This window comes from Podarcis cretensis (genome assembly GCF_951804945.1).
Source record: "Podarcis cretensis genome assembly, chromosome: 4".
Taxonomy (NCBI): Eukaryota; Metazoa; Chordata; class Lepidosauria; order Squamata; family Lacertidae; genus Podarcis; species Podarcis cretensis.
Window position 1 is genome coordinate 27017212 of NC_137173.1, and position 16902 is coordinate 27034113.

General features: G+C 41.6%; 1 protein-coding gene across 9 annotated transcripts in view; it reads right to left on the reverse strand.

Annotated features, from left to right (window-relative positions):
• The window catches only part of FLT1 (fms related receptor tyrosine kinase 1), a 147815-nt gene that overhangs the window by 7239 nt on the left and 123674 nt on the right, over nt 1-16902 (reverse strand). For all 9 annotated transcript variants that reach the window (XM_079973358.1, XM_079973352.1, XM_079973357.1 and 6 more), the window contains 8 exons: nt 12365-12469; nt 11655-11768; nt 11137-11225; nt 9725-9884; nt 9284-9381; nt 6806-6928; nt 4231-4342; nt 1338-1437 (listed from right to left, as the gene is read on the reverse strand). In XM_079973358.1, the coding sequence (XP_079829484.1) occupies nt 1338-1437; nt 4231-4342; nt 6806-6928; nt 9284-9381; nt 9725-9884; nt 11137-11225; nt 11655-11768; nt 12365-12469 (901 nt within the window). The remainder of the gene's footprint in view (nt 1-1337; nt 1438-4230; nt 4343-6805; nt 6929-9283; nt 9382-9724; nt 9885-11136; nt 11226-11654; nt 11769-12364; nt 12470-16902) is intronic.

Genomic DNA, 16902 nt, shown 5'->3' on the forward strand with positions numbered 1-16902 from the left:
AAGGAAGAATTGAGAATGCAACTGCAGATTGAAGCCACAATCACCTGATGTTATGTGATATCAGGTGAATGAGAGGATGTGTGGTCTGTGTGGGGCTGGCCACTTCCAGACCTGGCCCTCCGGCTTAATCCAATTTCCCAGCTCCAACTTACAGGATAACCACCCCAAAATCGTTTTGATGTCCTTTTCTGATATCATGTTCTCCGTGAATGTGTCTCCATAGGAATTACACAAAATCATTCTGATTGTGAGACGCACATAGGAACTAGTATACATCCTAAATTGTGTGTGTGTGGCCCTCCACCCTGTCTGGAGCTTAGGGGAGCTGAAGTCCAAAACATACGGAAGACCACAGCTTAGGCACCCCTGCCTTAAATCCCAAAACCCAGAGAGCAGATCTTAAGGATAAGTTCCTTTAAGGAAAAAGCTAGCAGAAGGCCTAACTAAAGCCAAAGCCAAATTATGTTTTTAAGGAAAGCAGAAAAAAAATGATTCAGAAAGGGGTGACTTAAGAGTAGAGAATGTGGTGCTTAACCTTTTCACCACCTATAATTTCTCTGTTCCAGTTTCTCCCCCTTAAAACTAGGTTAACTATCTGCCTACAGCAGGGGTGGCTAAGCGGTGGCTCTCTAGATATTGTTGGACTACAACTCCCATCATCCCTGTCCATTGGTCTTGCTGGCTGGGGGTGATGGAGGTGGAATTCAACATCTAGATGGCCACAGATTAGCTATCCCAAATGAGTATTTGTGAGGGTATGAAGAAGAAGAAGAAGAAGAAGAAGAAGAAGAGGAGGAGGAGGAGGAGGAGGAGGAGGAGGAGGAGGAGAAGTAGTAGTAGTAGTAGTAGTAGTAGTAGTAGTAGTTTGGATTTGATATCCCGCCTTTCACTCCCTTTAAGGAGTCTCAAAGTGGCTAACATTCTCCTTTCCCTTCCTCCCCCACAACAAACACTCTGTGAGGTGAGTGGGGCTGAGAGACTTCAGAGAAGTGTGACTGGCCCAAGGTCACCCAGCAGCTGCATGTGGAGGAGCGGAGACGTGAACCCGGTTCACCAGATTACGAGACTACCGCTCTTAACCACTACACCACACTGGCTCTCAAATGAAGACATTTGAAACCCTATGGCACGAAGAGCAACGGGGGAAAGGGTGATATCAAGCATAGAAGTAACAGGCTGGGAAGGTTTATGCACCTCTTTCCCAAATCCTACTGTTCTAAATTCCCAAAGCACTTTTATCCTAATGAAGGTTGGTGGCATTTTGTTACATGTGCGCACTGTTTGGTTTGTCCCAAAGTAATGCATGCCAAAAATGATACTGTCCAAAGCACTCGTACATCTCTGGGGTTGCAAAATCTGGGGCTTTCATTCTTATGCCTTCTTTTAACTTGTTGAAAAAGTCTTCATCTATCTGAACACCTGGATAAGGAGATGCACCTAAAGGAGAAGAATTAAAAAACACACACTCTGAAATTGGAATGGAGAGAATAACAAAGGAAACCACAGACACTTCTGACATGTGAACCTTTACAACATTTGCATCCTATTAGAGACTGAGCGTTTTCTAAATTGAGTTGCTAACCTGTGTGGCCTTCCAGAAGTTTTGGACTCCAACTCCCATCAGCCCCAGTCAGCATGGGACCTGGTAGCCCATCAACATCAAGAGGCCACAAGCCAGCCACCTTCCTGCTCTAAAGTAAGCCTGAGATCTATTTTGCTTCCCACCACTCTTCTGTTCTGTTTGGGTGATGGGCAATGAGTTCTGATGTAACATAGGGGCATACTATTTTCTATATTCTTTTCTTTTAGCTTAGCTTTTCAATTGTTCATCCTTTCTCAGGGTAGTAAGAGTTAATTATGAGGCAAGAGCAATCCCAGCAACAAGTACTAAACAACCAGAAGACTGTTTGTCTAAGGAACTGCATGCATGGACCAATTTCCTCTGCTGTTGTGTCTGTCTCTTCTACCATTCTTCTTTGATGAATGAAATTGCTGCTTCCTTTGCAGGACAGATTTTGTATCCTGCATTTTTAAAAAAGATTATTATTATTATTATTGTCTTGCTCAGCATTTCCATCCTAGATGGCATGCTCACCCAAAGATGATAATTTCAGTCTTTGTTTGCCTGTGAGCCCCATGGATTAGTATGAGGAGGAAGCAGCTGTGAATGGCAATGGCTTGGCACTGTGAGATCCAAGAGCTGATTCTGGTTGTGCTGCTGAAAGTTGCTTGTTTGTTTATTATTAAATTTGTATCTCACCCTTCCTCCCAAAGGAGCCCTGGGTGGCAAACAACAAGTGATAAAACAATAAGAACATCTTAGAACGTTTTGAAAAAAACAATTCCAGTACAGATGCAGACTGGGAAAGATCTCACAGACTTTATTGCTATTATGGCCCGCACAGAAAAGTGCAGGAATGGGTAAGGTCTATCTAAAGAAATATTACCAAGATAGATAGATTATCTGACAACAATTTAAAAACCTCTCCTTTCATGTGTTCCCGTCATTGTTGAGACACATGGTTCGTAGTTTATTTGCTATTTATAAATAATTGCCATATTTTGTGTAGCATAATAAATACTGATTAACAGATTAATACAGTACCACGGTTCTGATGTGAACAACAGTGAAGTCACTAGATCCTGAAAAGCACAAGGACCTCCTCTTGCCCACCCACACATTGAACAAAGTGGTTTTTTTCTCCCCTTTTCCAGTCAATACCCCAGTACTGCATCATAACCAGCCTTAGAATCTTCCATGCTGAAAGAGCAGCCTGCAGTGTGGCAAGGGAGGAGACAAGCTGCCTCTTAGAAGCCACACAGATAACAAGGGCTTACTGCATCATTGCCATTCCAAGGCCTCCTAGCCACTGCCTTTCTGCCTTTCTGGGTTCTGTAAAATGGGGTTAAGCATGTAGCAGGTGATTTTAGATTGCACAATATAAAAAAGTAGGGACTGGGAGAGAAGGTAGGACAATTTTGATGGGCCCCTTTACTGCCTGCTAGTTGCTGCCATTCAGGTAAAGAAAATATTCTGAGGTCTTGAGTTCTTGCTTTCTACAGTGGTACCTCTGGTTGTGAGCCCTCGGGTTATGTTTTTTTCGGGTTATGAACGTTTTTAACCTGGAAGTGAGTGTTCCGAGCTCTCGGAGGCCTCCGCGAATGCCCGGAGCCAGGCCCCAACATCCGCAGGGCCTACGGAGGCTCTGCGATCGGCCTCCAGCCGCAAGAGCTTTCCGAGGCCTTCACAACTGCCCAGAACCAGGCCCCGACATCCTCAGGATGCCCAGCAGGTCGCACCCCAGCCCCAAAGCTAGGTAAGAAACACTTACCTAACGAAGACCAAGAGCAGTGAAACCGTTAAGAAAACAAAGATGAGCCTGGGCCGAAAAGCCCTTTACCAACCCTTGCCCCACCCCCAGCTGTAGCAAGATGGGTGGCACCTCGCCAGGTAAGCCCACCTACCCTGTGAGAGGGGGGGAGTGGAAGATTTTGGGATTCTGCAAAGGATTTTGGGATTTGTTTATGTGAGTCTGCCCTGTGCCTTTGTCTCTGCTTTGCTCTTCGTTTGGGGGACTTCTGGGGACTCTGCCTTTTGTCATTGTTTTGGGGATCGTGTGGAGCCCAGTTCAGCTACTGGTTGATTGTGTGACTGCAGAAATGGATAAAATTCCCCCCATCCAAACAATGACTATCATCAGTGCATGCAAGAAAAAATAAATGTTAATTTTTTTCATCTACAATACTGTCTTATTTATTTTATAGTACAGTACATTGATTATTGCCTTCATTTTATGGATCAATGGTCTTGTTAGACAGTAAAATTCATGTTAAATTGCTGTTTTAGGGGGTGTTTTTCATCGTCTGGAACGGATCAATCCACTTTTCCATTACTTTCAGTGGGAAAGTGCGCTTCAGGTTAAGAACAGACTTCTGGAACCAATTAAGTACTTAACCTGAGGCACCACTGTATATTCAAAACACATTGGTTTAACTTCTACTAAAATGTAAGCAGATCATAGCAAGCCCATTTCTGATATATAATATTTAAGCTGCAATCCTTAACACACTTAGGTAGGAGTAAGTCACATTGAACTTGTTGAAGATTACTTCAGAGTAGCATGTACAGGATTGCACTATTAACGATGAATTGGGTACTGTATCCAATTGATTTTGTTTTCAGAGATCTTAGGATAGAATCAATTCACTTTTTTTTAAAGAACAACTTACCTAGAGAAAATATTTCCCACAACAGTACTCCGTATGACCAAACATCACTTTTGGTACTATAGATTTTATCAAATATAGATTCTGGTGCCATCCATTTGAGGGGGAGACGTGCCTGCAACAAAATAAAAGGGCCTTACTTTTCAAGCAAAATGAAATTAGCTGTAGATAGCAATGTAAGTGTTTTACAGAGCTAGAATTATTGCTTTAGGCTGCACATGGAAGTTGCCTTCTGCTCACAGAAGGGCCAGAGTGGTGTTGTGCTAGAAAAATGAGATTAAATGCAGAGATGCAGTTTGTCTTGCACATACAGTACTCCACTCTGACTTTAGAGATCTGCCAGTTTCTTTCACCTCTGGTGGACCTGCCCTAGAGTGAAGGCTTTCTGGGAAATGATATATAATGAGCTGAAAAAGGTATTCAAGTATACCTTTCCTAAGAAACCAGAGGCCTTCCTTCTGGGTATCGTCGGCCAGAGGGTGTTAAAGAAGGATCGAACATTTTTTATGTATGCAACAACAGCAGCAAGGATACTCGTCGCCAAGCACTGGAAAACCCAAGATTTACCCACACTGGAAGAATGGCAGTTGCAACTGATAGATTATATGGAACTGGCTGAGATGACTGGCAGAATCCGAGACCTGGGAGAGGAGACGGTAGAAGAAGACTGGAAGGAATTCAAGACCTACCTACAGAAACATTGTAAATTGTATGAATGCTAAGAAGGATGCCAGATTGGAATGTAATTTGGCACCATTAAGCTAGATGAATTGAAGTATGAAGATAAGCTAAATTGAAGAAAAGATAAACTTTGGATAATTATCAGGCTAAATTTAAACTTTATAGATTTGAACAAAAGTTATCTAAAAATAGAGATATAATATTGGAAAAATAGATAATAAGAATGGAAATAAGGGGATAAATTGCTGGTTAGATATTTATAAATCAGGAACGCAGGAGCGGGAGACGTGAGGGAGTCCAAAGAAGTTAAGAAAATATGTAATGATATGTGTTATTTTGTTTCTTTCTTTATTTGTATGGTAATCAAAAAATCTTTAATAAATATCTTTAAAAAAAAAAATAGAGATCTGCCAGTTTCAAGCCAGCCATCACAAATATAAGACTAGAAACTTGGTTTTCAAAAGCTGAGAGTCTCAGGAAGCTTGGTTGGGTGCCTAGTACCAATTATGTTCTTTTTCCCTGCACTTCTACAAAAGCTAAATACAGACAGCCCTGGATGCAGATAAGTCGGTATGCTGTGATTTCCCCAGTATTAAAGAAATGTGCTTTGCATGTGCCTAAAGTTCCTTAATGCTGCTCATATATTCTTCCAGAACATTAAGATCTTTTTTTCAAAGGGGAAGAAAAGTTTTTTTTTAAAAAAAATAATTGGGTTTTATAAACAAGAATAATGTTATGCAAATAAATATACCAAGTTTTCTCATGTAATTTGTATACCACAAAAATAGCATAATAAATGTTGAAAAATATCTACAACATATGTTTCATTATTAGTGGCCAATGTATAAATTCTTGGTTTATGACTTGGTTTAAACCAGGCATGGCCAAACATGGCCCTCCACCTGTTTTGGGACTAGAGTTCCCATCATCTCTGACCACTGGTCCTGTTAGTTAGGGATGATGGGAGTTGTAGTCCCAAAACAGCTGAAGGGCCAAGTTTGGCCATGCCTGGTTAAACAATTTGGAAAAAGAAGAGGGGGGAAGAAAGGAGTGGGGTGAGGTGGTTATGCCTCTATTATTCTACTTAGTGTGTGTGAGGGGTTGTGCCAGCGTTACTTGTATGGGTTCTCTTACTATTCACTTGTTGTATTTCCTTGATGGTGAGAGAGGTTGGAGGGTGGCTTAGGGTGTGGTTGGTTGTCTTTGGTTGGCTGCAGTGAGAATTGTTTTTGTGTGTGAGCAGGGTATGAGTGTGTATTTTTGAATCAGGTTAGCCAAATTGATTTGTATGCTGTTGGGGGATTCTTGTTGTTGTCTTGTTGGGCTGTGTATGTGATAAAGGGGAACCAAACCGGGGTGAAGGCATCTTCTTCTATTTGTCCCCGTGTCAGTTTCAGTTTATTGGTTAGTTTTTCTAATAAGGATGTTTCCCATGCTATTTGGGAAGAAAAGTTATTTCACACATTCCAGGGCTGAGTCCTAACAGTGCCAACAAATTCCTGAGCTAAACCAAAAGTTTCTGGGGGTAAATTATGATGAGCCATAGCTCAAATTAAGCCCCACTGCACCCCCAGTGAAGAAACACAAACTTCTATTTCTTTTGCAAATAAAGTTTAAGCCTTTTTACTGGCGGGCCTAGCAAGGTTAGCCAAGAAACAAATATCAACATGTAAACTATTCAAAAAACAGAGCTGGCGGACATTTCCGAGCATTGTTGTGGAGGATGCAAACTGTCACAGTGCATACAACTCATCTGGACCGCTCATCTTCACATAAAAAATGTACAATCACTTTCAGGGGCCTTTTAGAGTGCAGAGAATGTAAACATTTAGAAAACTCTTCCATGAGCTGTTCAAAATGATAAACAATGGGGCACATAAGAAGCATGCTGACTTACATCGCCTTTTCTCACATAATCAGGATTCTTATAAATATCTCTTGCAAGGCCAAAATCACAGATCTTCACAACATTGTTTTCAGACAAAAGGACATTTCTGGCTGCTAAGTCACGATGGATGCACTACAAGAAAACATTAAACAATCTCATTGCTGATCCCGATAGGATTCCAAAACACAAAGCTGAATCTTTTCCATGTCCTTTTAAAAAGCATTAATATACATGCTCATGTATTTAATAGCTCAGTTTACATTTTCTTCTGGAAGTTGCCTAAAGTTTACATAGAACTACCATAATGAAATGCAAAGGTGCTTTCCAAAGAAACAAAGAATCTAAACATGTGTACCTTTAATCTGTTGAGTTCTACCAAGGGAGAAGTCAGACTGCTTTAGGCTTTACAGGTAATGCATTTGGGAATACATAATAAAATCCAAAATCAATTAGATAAGCAGCTATTTTTCCTACCATATGAGAATTTATAGTGGAGTCCACCTTAACCAGTCCTGTTTTCAGAGAGCCAAACTGAACTGAACAGAAATCTGGACCAAATCTTTAATTTTTCCCAAACCAGAAACTTGTATTTGTAGAAACACATTTATTTTCAAAAGGAGAGCTGAGATTTGAAGATACTGTGAACATTAAATCATGTTTCTAGAGATGAAGTACTATGACTGCTGGGTTGGGGTATTGTTTAGGGGGTTTTGGTGGTGGTGGGGTTGCTGTTAATGATATGAATTGTTTATATCTTTATTTTTAGAACTTTTTATGATTTATGTCAAAATGGTTCAGTTTGGTTGTGTACTTTAGATGTGTTTTAGTTAGCTATGACTACTTTTATTATGTTTGTGATTATGCAAATATTTTTGTTGTACGCCGCCTTGAGCACACTTTTTACTATGGAAAGGCGGCATGCAAATAAAATGCTGATGATGACATGCAACAGTCACTGAAAAATGTCCCACACAGTGACCCTAACCATGTGGAAAGGTGGTCACCTGTAGCCTCTGACCACACCATTACTCCTAGCAGTGACATCGATGGAAATCCAAAGGAGTGGCTGTGTGCTCTCCTTTACAGAAAACAGTTGTCTAGCTGAAGGGCTACCCAGTTCACATCCGATTTAAAGATGAAGAACTGTAAGCAGCCAGTGTCTGGACAGCAAACTAAGAAGGGGCGTGCACACCTGTCTGGCAAGAGGAACTACATTTCTATTTAAATTATAATAATTCTTTGCAACTGGACTCCTTCATCTGCCCCAGCTGCAACAAAATATGTCTCTCCCATATTGGCCTCTACAACCACAGCAGGCACTGCAACCTTCCAATAGTTTGACTTCACTCTCAAAGGCACACTCCTCCATTGTCTCCCGAGGCAGGCGGATGCCAACAACAGTTTCCATCTGATAAACTGGCATTTGTGCATTTCTCACGAAGGCATATCCTCTTTTCTCTCCCTCTCTTTATTTGGTGATGTGGTAAGTGGCCCCGCTAGTGGTGACAAGGCATACTTAAGCATGTTGTCAGAGGCTGCAGATGACCATATTCCTGCGTGTTTATTAGTGGCTATTTATGTGGTTCCTGATCACCTGGATCTAACCCCAGGCAGAGGAATAACTGCAATGGAAGAACAAGCCTTTTGTTTCTAGTCTGCTGTGTACGCTATGGAGACATGAATAAACATGCATTTATTTATAGAGAGAGCCTCAAAAAGAAAACTGCCCTTCCTTCCTTTAGGAGTTCTTGGGAACAAAATTACCATTGAATCACAGAAACCAGTTTGTCTTCACCATGATGCAATTTCCCTGATGCAGTTAGTCACAAGGAGGATGAGGAGCCGCTGGTTACTTCAGCAGCCTTGCCCTATGCTTCCTTTGTGCAGCCAGTTTCCCAGAGTGCAGGGAAAACCCCTCTTTCTCAACAAAGTTTCAGGGAGTAACACAAACATTTTGTATTTAACAAAACAGAAACATGATTCTTAGAGGCGTTGTTACATCACAAACTTAAACTGGTATAAGAACTACCTTTGGTAGTGCTGTGAAAGGGGTTTGGATTCCATGTATTCATTTAGGCCAGGTGGCTAGGGTAGGCCATATGCTAGGTGGCTAACAACCAGCAGTTAAAATTGTGTAAAACACTTAATTTAATATATATATATATATATATATATATATATATATATATGTGTGTGTGTGTGGTGGACATATGCTTCTAATGTATATATGTCTTTAGGGTCACTGGCTCTCCACACCCCCCAATAAGGTCTCTGTCTTAACAAACAGCCAACAATTTAAAAGATGGATTTTACAAAGGTGACAGAAAAGCTGGACTTGTGGAATTTCTGTCTGTCATACTAGAGGGCAATATGGGGATAACATTCCCATCCTATTATACAGTAGGCTGTTGGAAGCATAATGCATGCAAAACATTACCCCATTATTATTAATCTTCCGGAGGGGAAATGCACAGGAGGTAAACTAACCTTTTGAGATGATAAGAACTCCATCCCTCTGGCCACCTGAAAACTGTAAGAAATTAGATCTTCCATGGTGAGGGGCCACTTGTAAAATTCATCAGAATCTGAAATCAATTCAGCGCATACGAGGTTAACATGACTTTGTGCTGCCCGCAGTACAATGGAGTGCCTGAAACTTAGTTTACTAGTGAGAACAAAAACAATTATTGGGAGGTGCTGAGCACTTCCCCAAGGTTAAGGAAGAGACCCTAGAAACAGTCACACATCTTCCTGTCCGATTGAGTAACGTTGTAAATAAGCTTATTTTAAACCATCTTTTCTTGGATCTGAGTATCTCCCAAGGATGTTTATGAGGGTGATAAACGGGGAAAGAAAATGTCAAAGATGCAGATCACGTGGTAAAAATATCCACAGACTGCATAGAAAGAGGAAGGAATTAATACGTACCCTCCTCTTCTTCTTCCACATCACTTAAACTTTTATCTTCCTGAAATCCAGAGCTTGCTAAGCTCTCTCGACTTGGGATGCTCTCCAGCCTTTTTTTCTTACCACCAATGGGCTCCACATCCTTCTCCTCTGTCACCAGCTCTCCTTGAATGGAGGCATCCTTTAGACAAAAAGAGGGGGGTGGGAGAGGAAAAAATTGGCACAAGATGGAACAGAAGATATTCCAGCCAAAGTTAAGCACTTTTGAGCCCAACTGATTTCAGCAGGAAAGTTAAGCATGTGCTTTTATCCCTCCGAGGTACAGTCATACCTCGGGTTGAATATGCTTCATGTTGAGCGCATTCGGAAAACCCGGAAGTAACAGAGCATGTTACTTCTGGGTTTCGCTGCTCACGCAGATGCTCAAAATGACGTCATGCACATGCGCAGAAGCAGTGAAAAGCAATGTGCGTGTGCGCAGACATGTCACTAGTTACGTTTGCTTCTGGATGCGAACAGGGCTCCGGAACAGATCCCATTCGCATCCCGAGGTACCACTGTAATCTAAAAGTGCTTAACTTCATCTAGATTGTACCCCATGGATTTTGAGGTCTTTTCATTCAATTACTTTTTAAATGTGCTGGTGAGGTCCTGGGACACCACCACTGAAAAACACTGTCCCTTAGAAAATGATTACAGCAAGGGAGTAGAACCACACATCATGTAGGCAGTTTCTCCTGCTAGAAATATACTTTGCAATAGGCTATTTTCTGCACACACCTTGCTGTCCCTCATCCAGGCAAACCAAAGGCACTATCAGAGTTCAAGGACACATTCCAGCCAGGCAGAAATACTCAAGGGGAGTGTGAAGTAGGGTGGGATGGGAGGTGGAGCTTGGAGAAAGGACAGTCCTATCTATCTTTCTCACATTTTTCACTTTGATTTAAATTTAGTGGAGCCAGGAGTAGATGGATAGAATTGCTTTGGCGGCCAGATCTGGCTCATGGGCAAAGGTGTGCATCTGGAGTTGTATTCCTGCTCCACATTTTTGAGTTAATGGTCTTGTCCTATGGCTTCAACACTGCACCTGTGCAAGAATGGGAAGTCCCAGGGTCATGTTGCATAGAATTGCACTTAGGCTGACCCAGAGATTACATATCCTTCCTTACATATCCAAAATACATCACTGCTGAACCCTGCAATGAAGTCTTGCAGTGGGGAAGGTACAACCTTGTAAAATTCTTGAGTTACTGCATTGCTGCAACAACCTGGTTATTTTTCTATATCTGTACATTAAAGCAACTCATATTTGCACTGGTCAAAGGGCATTTGCACACCTGTTTCTATTTGTACTATGCAGCAAAATACAATTAATGTGATTATTTTGGTGGATGGTGAACTGAAGAAATAAAATACAGCATTTGAGACATTACCTTGTTGGAAGAAAAGAAATTCCTTTTGCTCTTAAGGTAGCTTGATAGATTTCCATATTTGCAATATTCAACTATAACCATTAGTGGCCCTGTGAACAAGATGATAAACGTTTTGGTGGGGGGAAATGACAATTTATAACCTCTGTGCCTTTTGTGTCATTGTTCAAGCACCTGTTTCAGCAATACAGCATAATTACTTAAATCAGAATGCATTTGAAAGAAATCCATAATATTTCCCCTGAAGTCTCTACTCTCATCTTTGTTTCACACTGATTTCTAGGAAAGTTTGATCTGTGTGTGATTTAATTCAGGCCTGCATCTCAAAAATGTATTTTCACACAGTTATATCAAGTCATGGTTTAACTCTTGAAGTTAAAACAAGGACAAACCCAGCAGATCTTAGCATTAAGAACCATCTTTCTAGCCTGTGATAAATACAAAAAAAAAGTAAAGCTATATTTTAAATAAAAATAAAATAGCAAACCAGAACACCATGTTTTTGTCATAGTTGTCCATACCTCCATTTTTTGTGCAAGCGCCCAGCAGATTCACAACATTCAGATGATGACCAATATGTGTCAAGATCTTCAGCTCAGTCATCAGAGCTTTATACTCGCTGGCGGTGGCTCCTTCTGCAAGGCCAAGCAAAATGGTTTACTTATTACTTAGGGCACTTCTTACCTGGAGATTTCTTGCCCCGGCTCCTATCACTACTTGTTGTTGATCACCAGCTGCATTCTGTTGGTTGTGAGGATGCTTTCCGCAAACCTGAACCCTAGGCAGGAACAGCACCATAAGTCCAGAAGCCTGTAACTGCACCGTTTGGGCTGTGGGCTGCCTACATGAACCTTCTGCAAACTGGTATCCTGCAGATGTTCTGGGCGACAACCCCAGTCTCCCCTGACCGCTGATTGTGCTAGCTGGAGCTGATGGGGGCTGTATTCCAAAATGTGGAGGGCACCAGTTTGAGGAAGGCCAGTCAAGACCAACTGGCAGCATCTTTCTTGGCTTTCAGGCAGCAGCCTTGCTCCACTCTGGCTAGAGGATCTAGGAACTGAGCCTGTGAGCTTCCACCTGCAAAGATGGCTCTCTACCATTGGGCTATGATCCCTGGCTCAAATGGCAACAGGATTTCAGCTTTACTGCAGATGCAGGACAGCTGAAAATGGGTGCCCACAGAGTCTGGACACTACAAAGTGAAAGCGGAATTGTTCTACACCATACGTACCTTTCAGCATTTTTACAGCAACTACTTTGTACGTGGGTGATTTTTTAATTCCAAAAGCGGCTGCTTGTACTACTTTCCCATAAGCACCTCGCCCAAGGGTCTTTCCTGCATCAAAAACAAATCACAGTTGCTGCTTAGAGAGACATCATCAGATAAACTCACAGTATTGAACGTTTCATTATGTTTAAAGTTCTGACTGTGTGAGAATACATGGAGAGGTCCTGAATTTATATGCAACAAATTATACCACTTTCACAGACCTATGCTCAAAGCAATTCACAATATAAATGAAACCCTAAGTAGTCACACAAATGATGGAAGTGTGAGCGCAGCTGCAAAAGGGGGAGATTATCACACCTGGCTGCTTCTGGTCCAGAGCCTTTCAATAATAATTATTGTGTTTTGGGCTGTGTACACATCATATATTTAAAGTATATTTCCCCCTCCCAAAGAATCCTGGGAACTGTTGTCATTTAGGATTCTGGGAAGTGTAGCCCACAATTCCCAGGATTCTTTGGCACGGAGAACGTGCTTTAAATGTATGGCATGTCTGCATTAGGAATAACAGAAACTGAGCCACATCAGCTAAGATATATTGTTAGAACTGGTCTGTAAAATCCAGGGGAGTAACTTGCAACAGTTGGGATACAAGACAACAAATATTTATCACATTTAAGCTTATGCTTCAAACTTAGCCCACTGTCAAGCCCTAAAAATGACACTGTAGCGGCTGTATTAACAATCAAAATGTTGCAAAACTGCTGCAAAGTACTGGCATGAAGCACTCTGCTGCTGCTGAAAAATGCCACAAGGCACAACAGTAACCACCAGTGCCAGCTGTTGTTTCATTCATTCATTTCTTCTGCAAGGATTGGAATGGCCTTCAGTACTTGTCTGGCACTCTGTTATTTCATCCATCTCTTGGTCAGAGATGACCGAAGATATTTTGCTGGATAGGGCAAGAAATTAAATGGTTGTAAAAGTACAGTGCTAAGCCAAATAATGGAATGTTTGCTGCCTTTTAAGCATGCCTCCCATAATCTACTATTCCCACTGATATTTGCAAGTATTGGGATGGGGGACAAATTCCAGCTGGGATCTCGGCAAGAACAAAGGATTAAAGCTACATCCCTTCATTCCATGATTCTAATTCCCCCCAGCTACTTATTTTTAAAAAGACATCAGCTACATAAGGGCAAACTAGATGGCAACATCATACTTAGTTTGGGCATTAGACCATTTCTCCCTGCCTAAGGGTTGCACCAATCAGATCCCAGCTGGTCCTTTCACTTTTCCGTTCTGCTATCTCCCTGCTTCATTAATTTCCCTTCTTTCCTCTGATTCGACAGGGTTGCTCGGGTTTTACCACATATCAGGTGAAGACGTGTGGTAAAATGTGTGTTCATCTGATCATCTGTCCACCTGGATTCACAGAATCACGAGGACATCAGTAAAGTGAAGGAGACAGAGGGCACTGAAACCTGTTGCTTGTGTTGCAGGAGCCTGATTCTGTCATGGAGCCCTTAGGACCCCCGTGCAGACCAGGCATCCATCTGTTGTAAACCTAACTCCTGGAAGCTCATTGTTTTCTGAGAATTTGGCATTTATTTTGATCAATAATAGTCCATTTACTTAGGACATTGGAATAAGCAACTTGTAAACTCTCTCTGTACTCAGTAAAACACCACAGGGGTATTGTTGTATTCGGACACTGGCATGTTTTCCAGATATCTTTTCCATCTGAACAATCTCTGTTTCATGGAAAACTAATAAAACTCTCCCCACCCCCCGCTTTAAAAATCCTCCGATATTCTGGTTTCAGTTACATTATGTTTTAGTGCCAAACATTGGCTCCTAAGAACTTGTAGAGAGTATTTGGATATTTGAATTCTTGGACCAAATTCTCCTCACTTTACAAGCCACAGAAAATCCCTCCAGCAGCTTCAGAAGATAATGGCATACAGAGCAGCGTTATTAGGAATGTGAGGTGCAATTTACGTCCCACTGAAATCTATTTCCCCCATTGCCCCCTTTTCACCTGGCACAGCAGTATTGAAAGCGGGATCATCTGTATATCTGCCCCAATACCAGCATGAATACAGATTGTCACAAATACACAATAAAGAGGACATCTGGAAGGGCAATTGAAAAGCAGAGCAAGGGAAAATCAAAGCATAACATCTCGCCTTAGCCTATAATAGCTAATCCTAATATTTAACTCAATCTCTTAGGGGTTATGTTACTACTACACAGGCTGGTTTTTCCCCACCCCACACCTCCAGGTTCACTTAGGGTAACTGAGATCATGAAAAAGCCACTCTGAGTCAGGGGAAATGTTGTGTGAGCAGACTTTTGGACTCCAACAACTACACTCTTGGAGGGAGCCACACAAACAAACATAGAATTGCTCTTTTTTTCTTAAAACAAGCTGTCATTCTTTCAATGCAGACCGTGCTTGTTATGCCACAATTAAAGATCCAATTAAAATAAAAATCCTAGGTGGGGTAAAGGACCGCCCTAGGTTGGGTAGTACACTAAGTGATTCCACCCTGGCTACAGGGTTGTGCAAATTCAGGGAGTCTGTTTTCTGCTTGACACAAAGCTGTTTTCTGATTGAATAACTGAATGGTTAGAGCACACTGACATTTTAAAAAAGGCCTAAGTGGGGGTGTAATCTGCCATACTGTTTGCAGCTTAATGGGTATCATATGGTATGCTTACAGCCACCATAAACAATGGTAGCATAGAACCCTTTGCATATGTTTCTTCATACAGAGACTGTAACAATAGTCATTTGTTTTCTAAACATTTGCAATTTGGTATCTGTTGCAGAGAGCCAAATTCTGATACAGTATATACTCACACTAGGCTCTTCAGGCTCACATCCTGAAGCTCCTCACACCTTGTGTAGAGACCAGCATATGTAAGTCTAGGTAAAGGTAAAGGGACCCCTGACCATTAGGTCCAGTCGTGACTGACTCTGGGGTTGCGGCACTCATCTCGCATTATTGGCCGAGGGAGCCGGCATACAGCTTCCAGGTCATGTGGCCAGCATGACTAAGCCGCTTCTGGGGAACCAGAGCAGCGCATGGAAATGCCGTTTACCTTTCCGCCGGAGCGGTACCTATTTATCTATTTGCACTTTGACATGCTTTGGAACTGCTAGGTTGGCAGGAGCTGGGACCGAGCAACAGGCGCTCACTCCGTCACAGGGATTTGAACCGCTGACCTTCTGTTCGCCAAACCCTAAGCTCTGTGGTTTAACCCACAGCGCTACCTGCGTCTAGCTACCATTAAAATCTACTTTACATCTGAACGGATGCCATCAAGATAATGAGGGGAAACTTTGAGGCAGGAGGCAGACAAGGATGGCCAGTTTTTGTCATTGCCCACTAGGATTGTATTCTTTCAACTTTTATTAAGCAAATAAGCAAAGTGGGAAATAGGCAGGAAACTCTGAACAATAAAACCATTGGAATTATAGGAATTGCTCATCTCAAAGCCCCCCTCCCTTCTCCATTAGATGACATTGGATTAAAAGCCTTAGATTCTCAATGTTTAGTCAGCTCTCCTAGCTCCAACAAAAAATTTACTCAGAACTCTCAAAGCTCCAATGAAAATTCTACTCAGTGCCCTCCGGGAATCCAAAAACCATTTTGCCTGAAGGACAGGTATACCTTTCTTTCCCCTTCTCCATTTCTTAACTTGCTTTCACTGTGGTTTCCATGGCAAAATTGCCACACTTACTTTCCTGTAGGCTTATGGGGATAGTTAGATTTTTCACTCTTTAGATCAAGGTGTGTATGCATTGTAGGATTTGCTACCTGCTTTATTTTTGCTGTCTGAAGCAGCCTTTATATATATTCTGTCACTTTCATTTCATATAATAAACCAAGCTTTATTTATTCCTTTTGTGTAATAACTTCTTGTGGGCATAAGGTTACTAGATACTTCACAAATGATAAAAAATGAAAAATAATTAAAAAATGAAAACGTATGAGATTTTTACAGAGCTAATGGGCAAGTTGGAGAAAGAATGACCAATTAAAATTTATCACTAATCACCTAGCAAAAGGAAGATGGCCAGCCCTGTTAACACTTACTCCCAGGTAGAGACAAGCAGTATTGCCTTCAATCAAGTCCTTATGACTTTCCTTGCAATCTGAGACAGATTCCAGATGGGAGAACTTCTCCTATATAATAAAACTGCAGATGGCCAACATTATGCTAGTGCTAGTTATGTATATTTCTCATCCAATGAAAATGATTGGCCGATGATTCAGGACAGACAAAAAGAAGTTACTTCTTCACACAACACCTAATTAGTTTATGAAATTCACCACCACAGGATGTGGGGATGGGATGGCCAGTAGCTTTAAACAGGGATTCAACAAATTCACAGTCTATAAGTAACAATGGACACTTAAAAAGCCAAGGCTGCTATGTTGATCCTTAAGCAGGGGTGGTGGTGAGGAAGAGTCAACACTCACAATTGGCCAATACCTTTATCAGGACCAACTGAAATGTCACTAAACCAT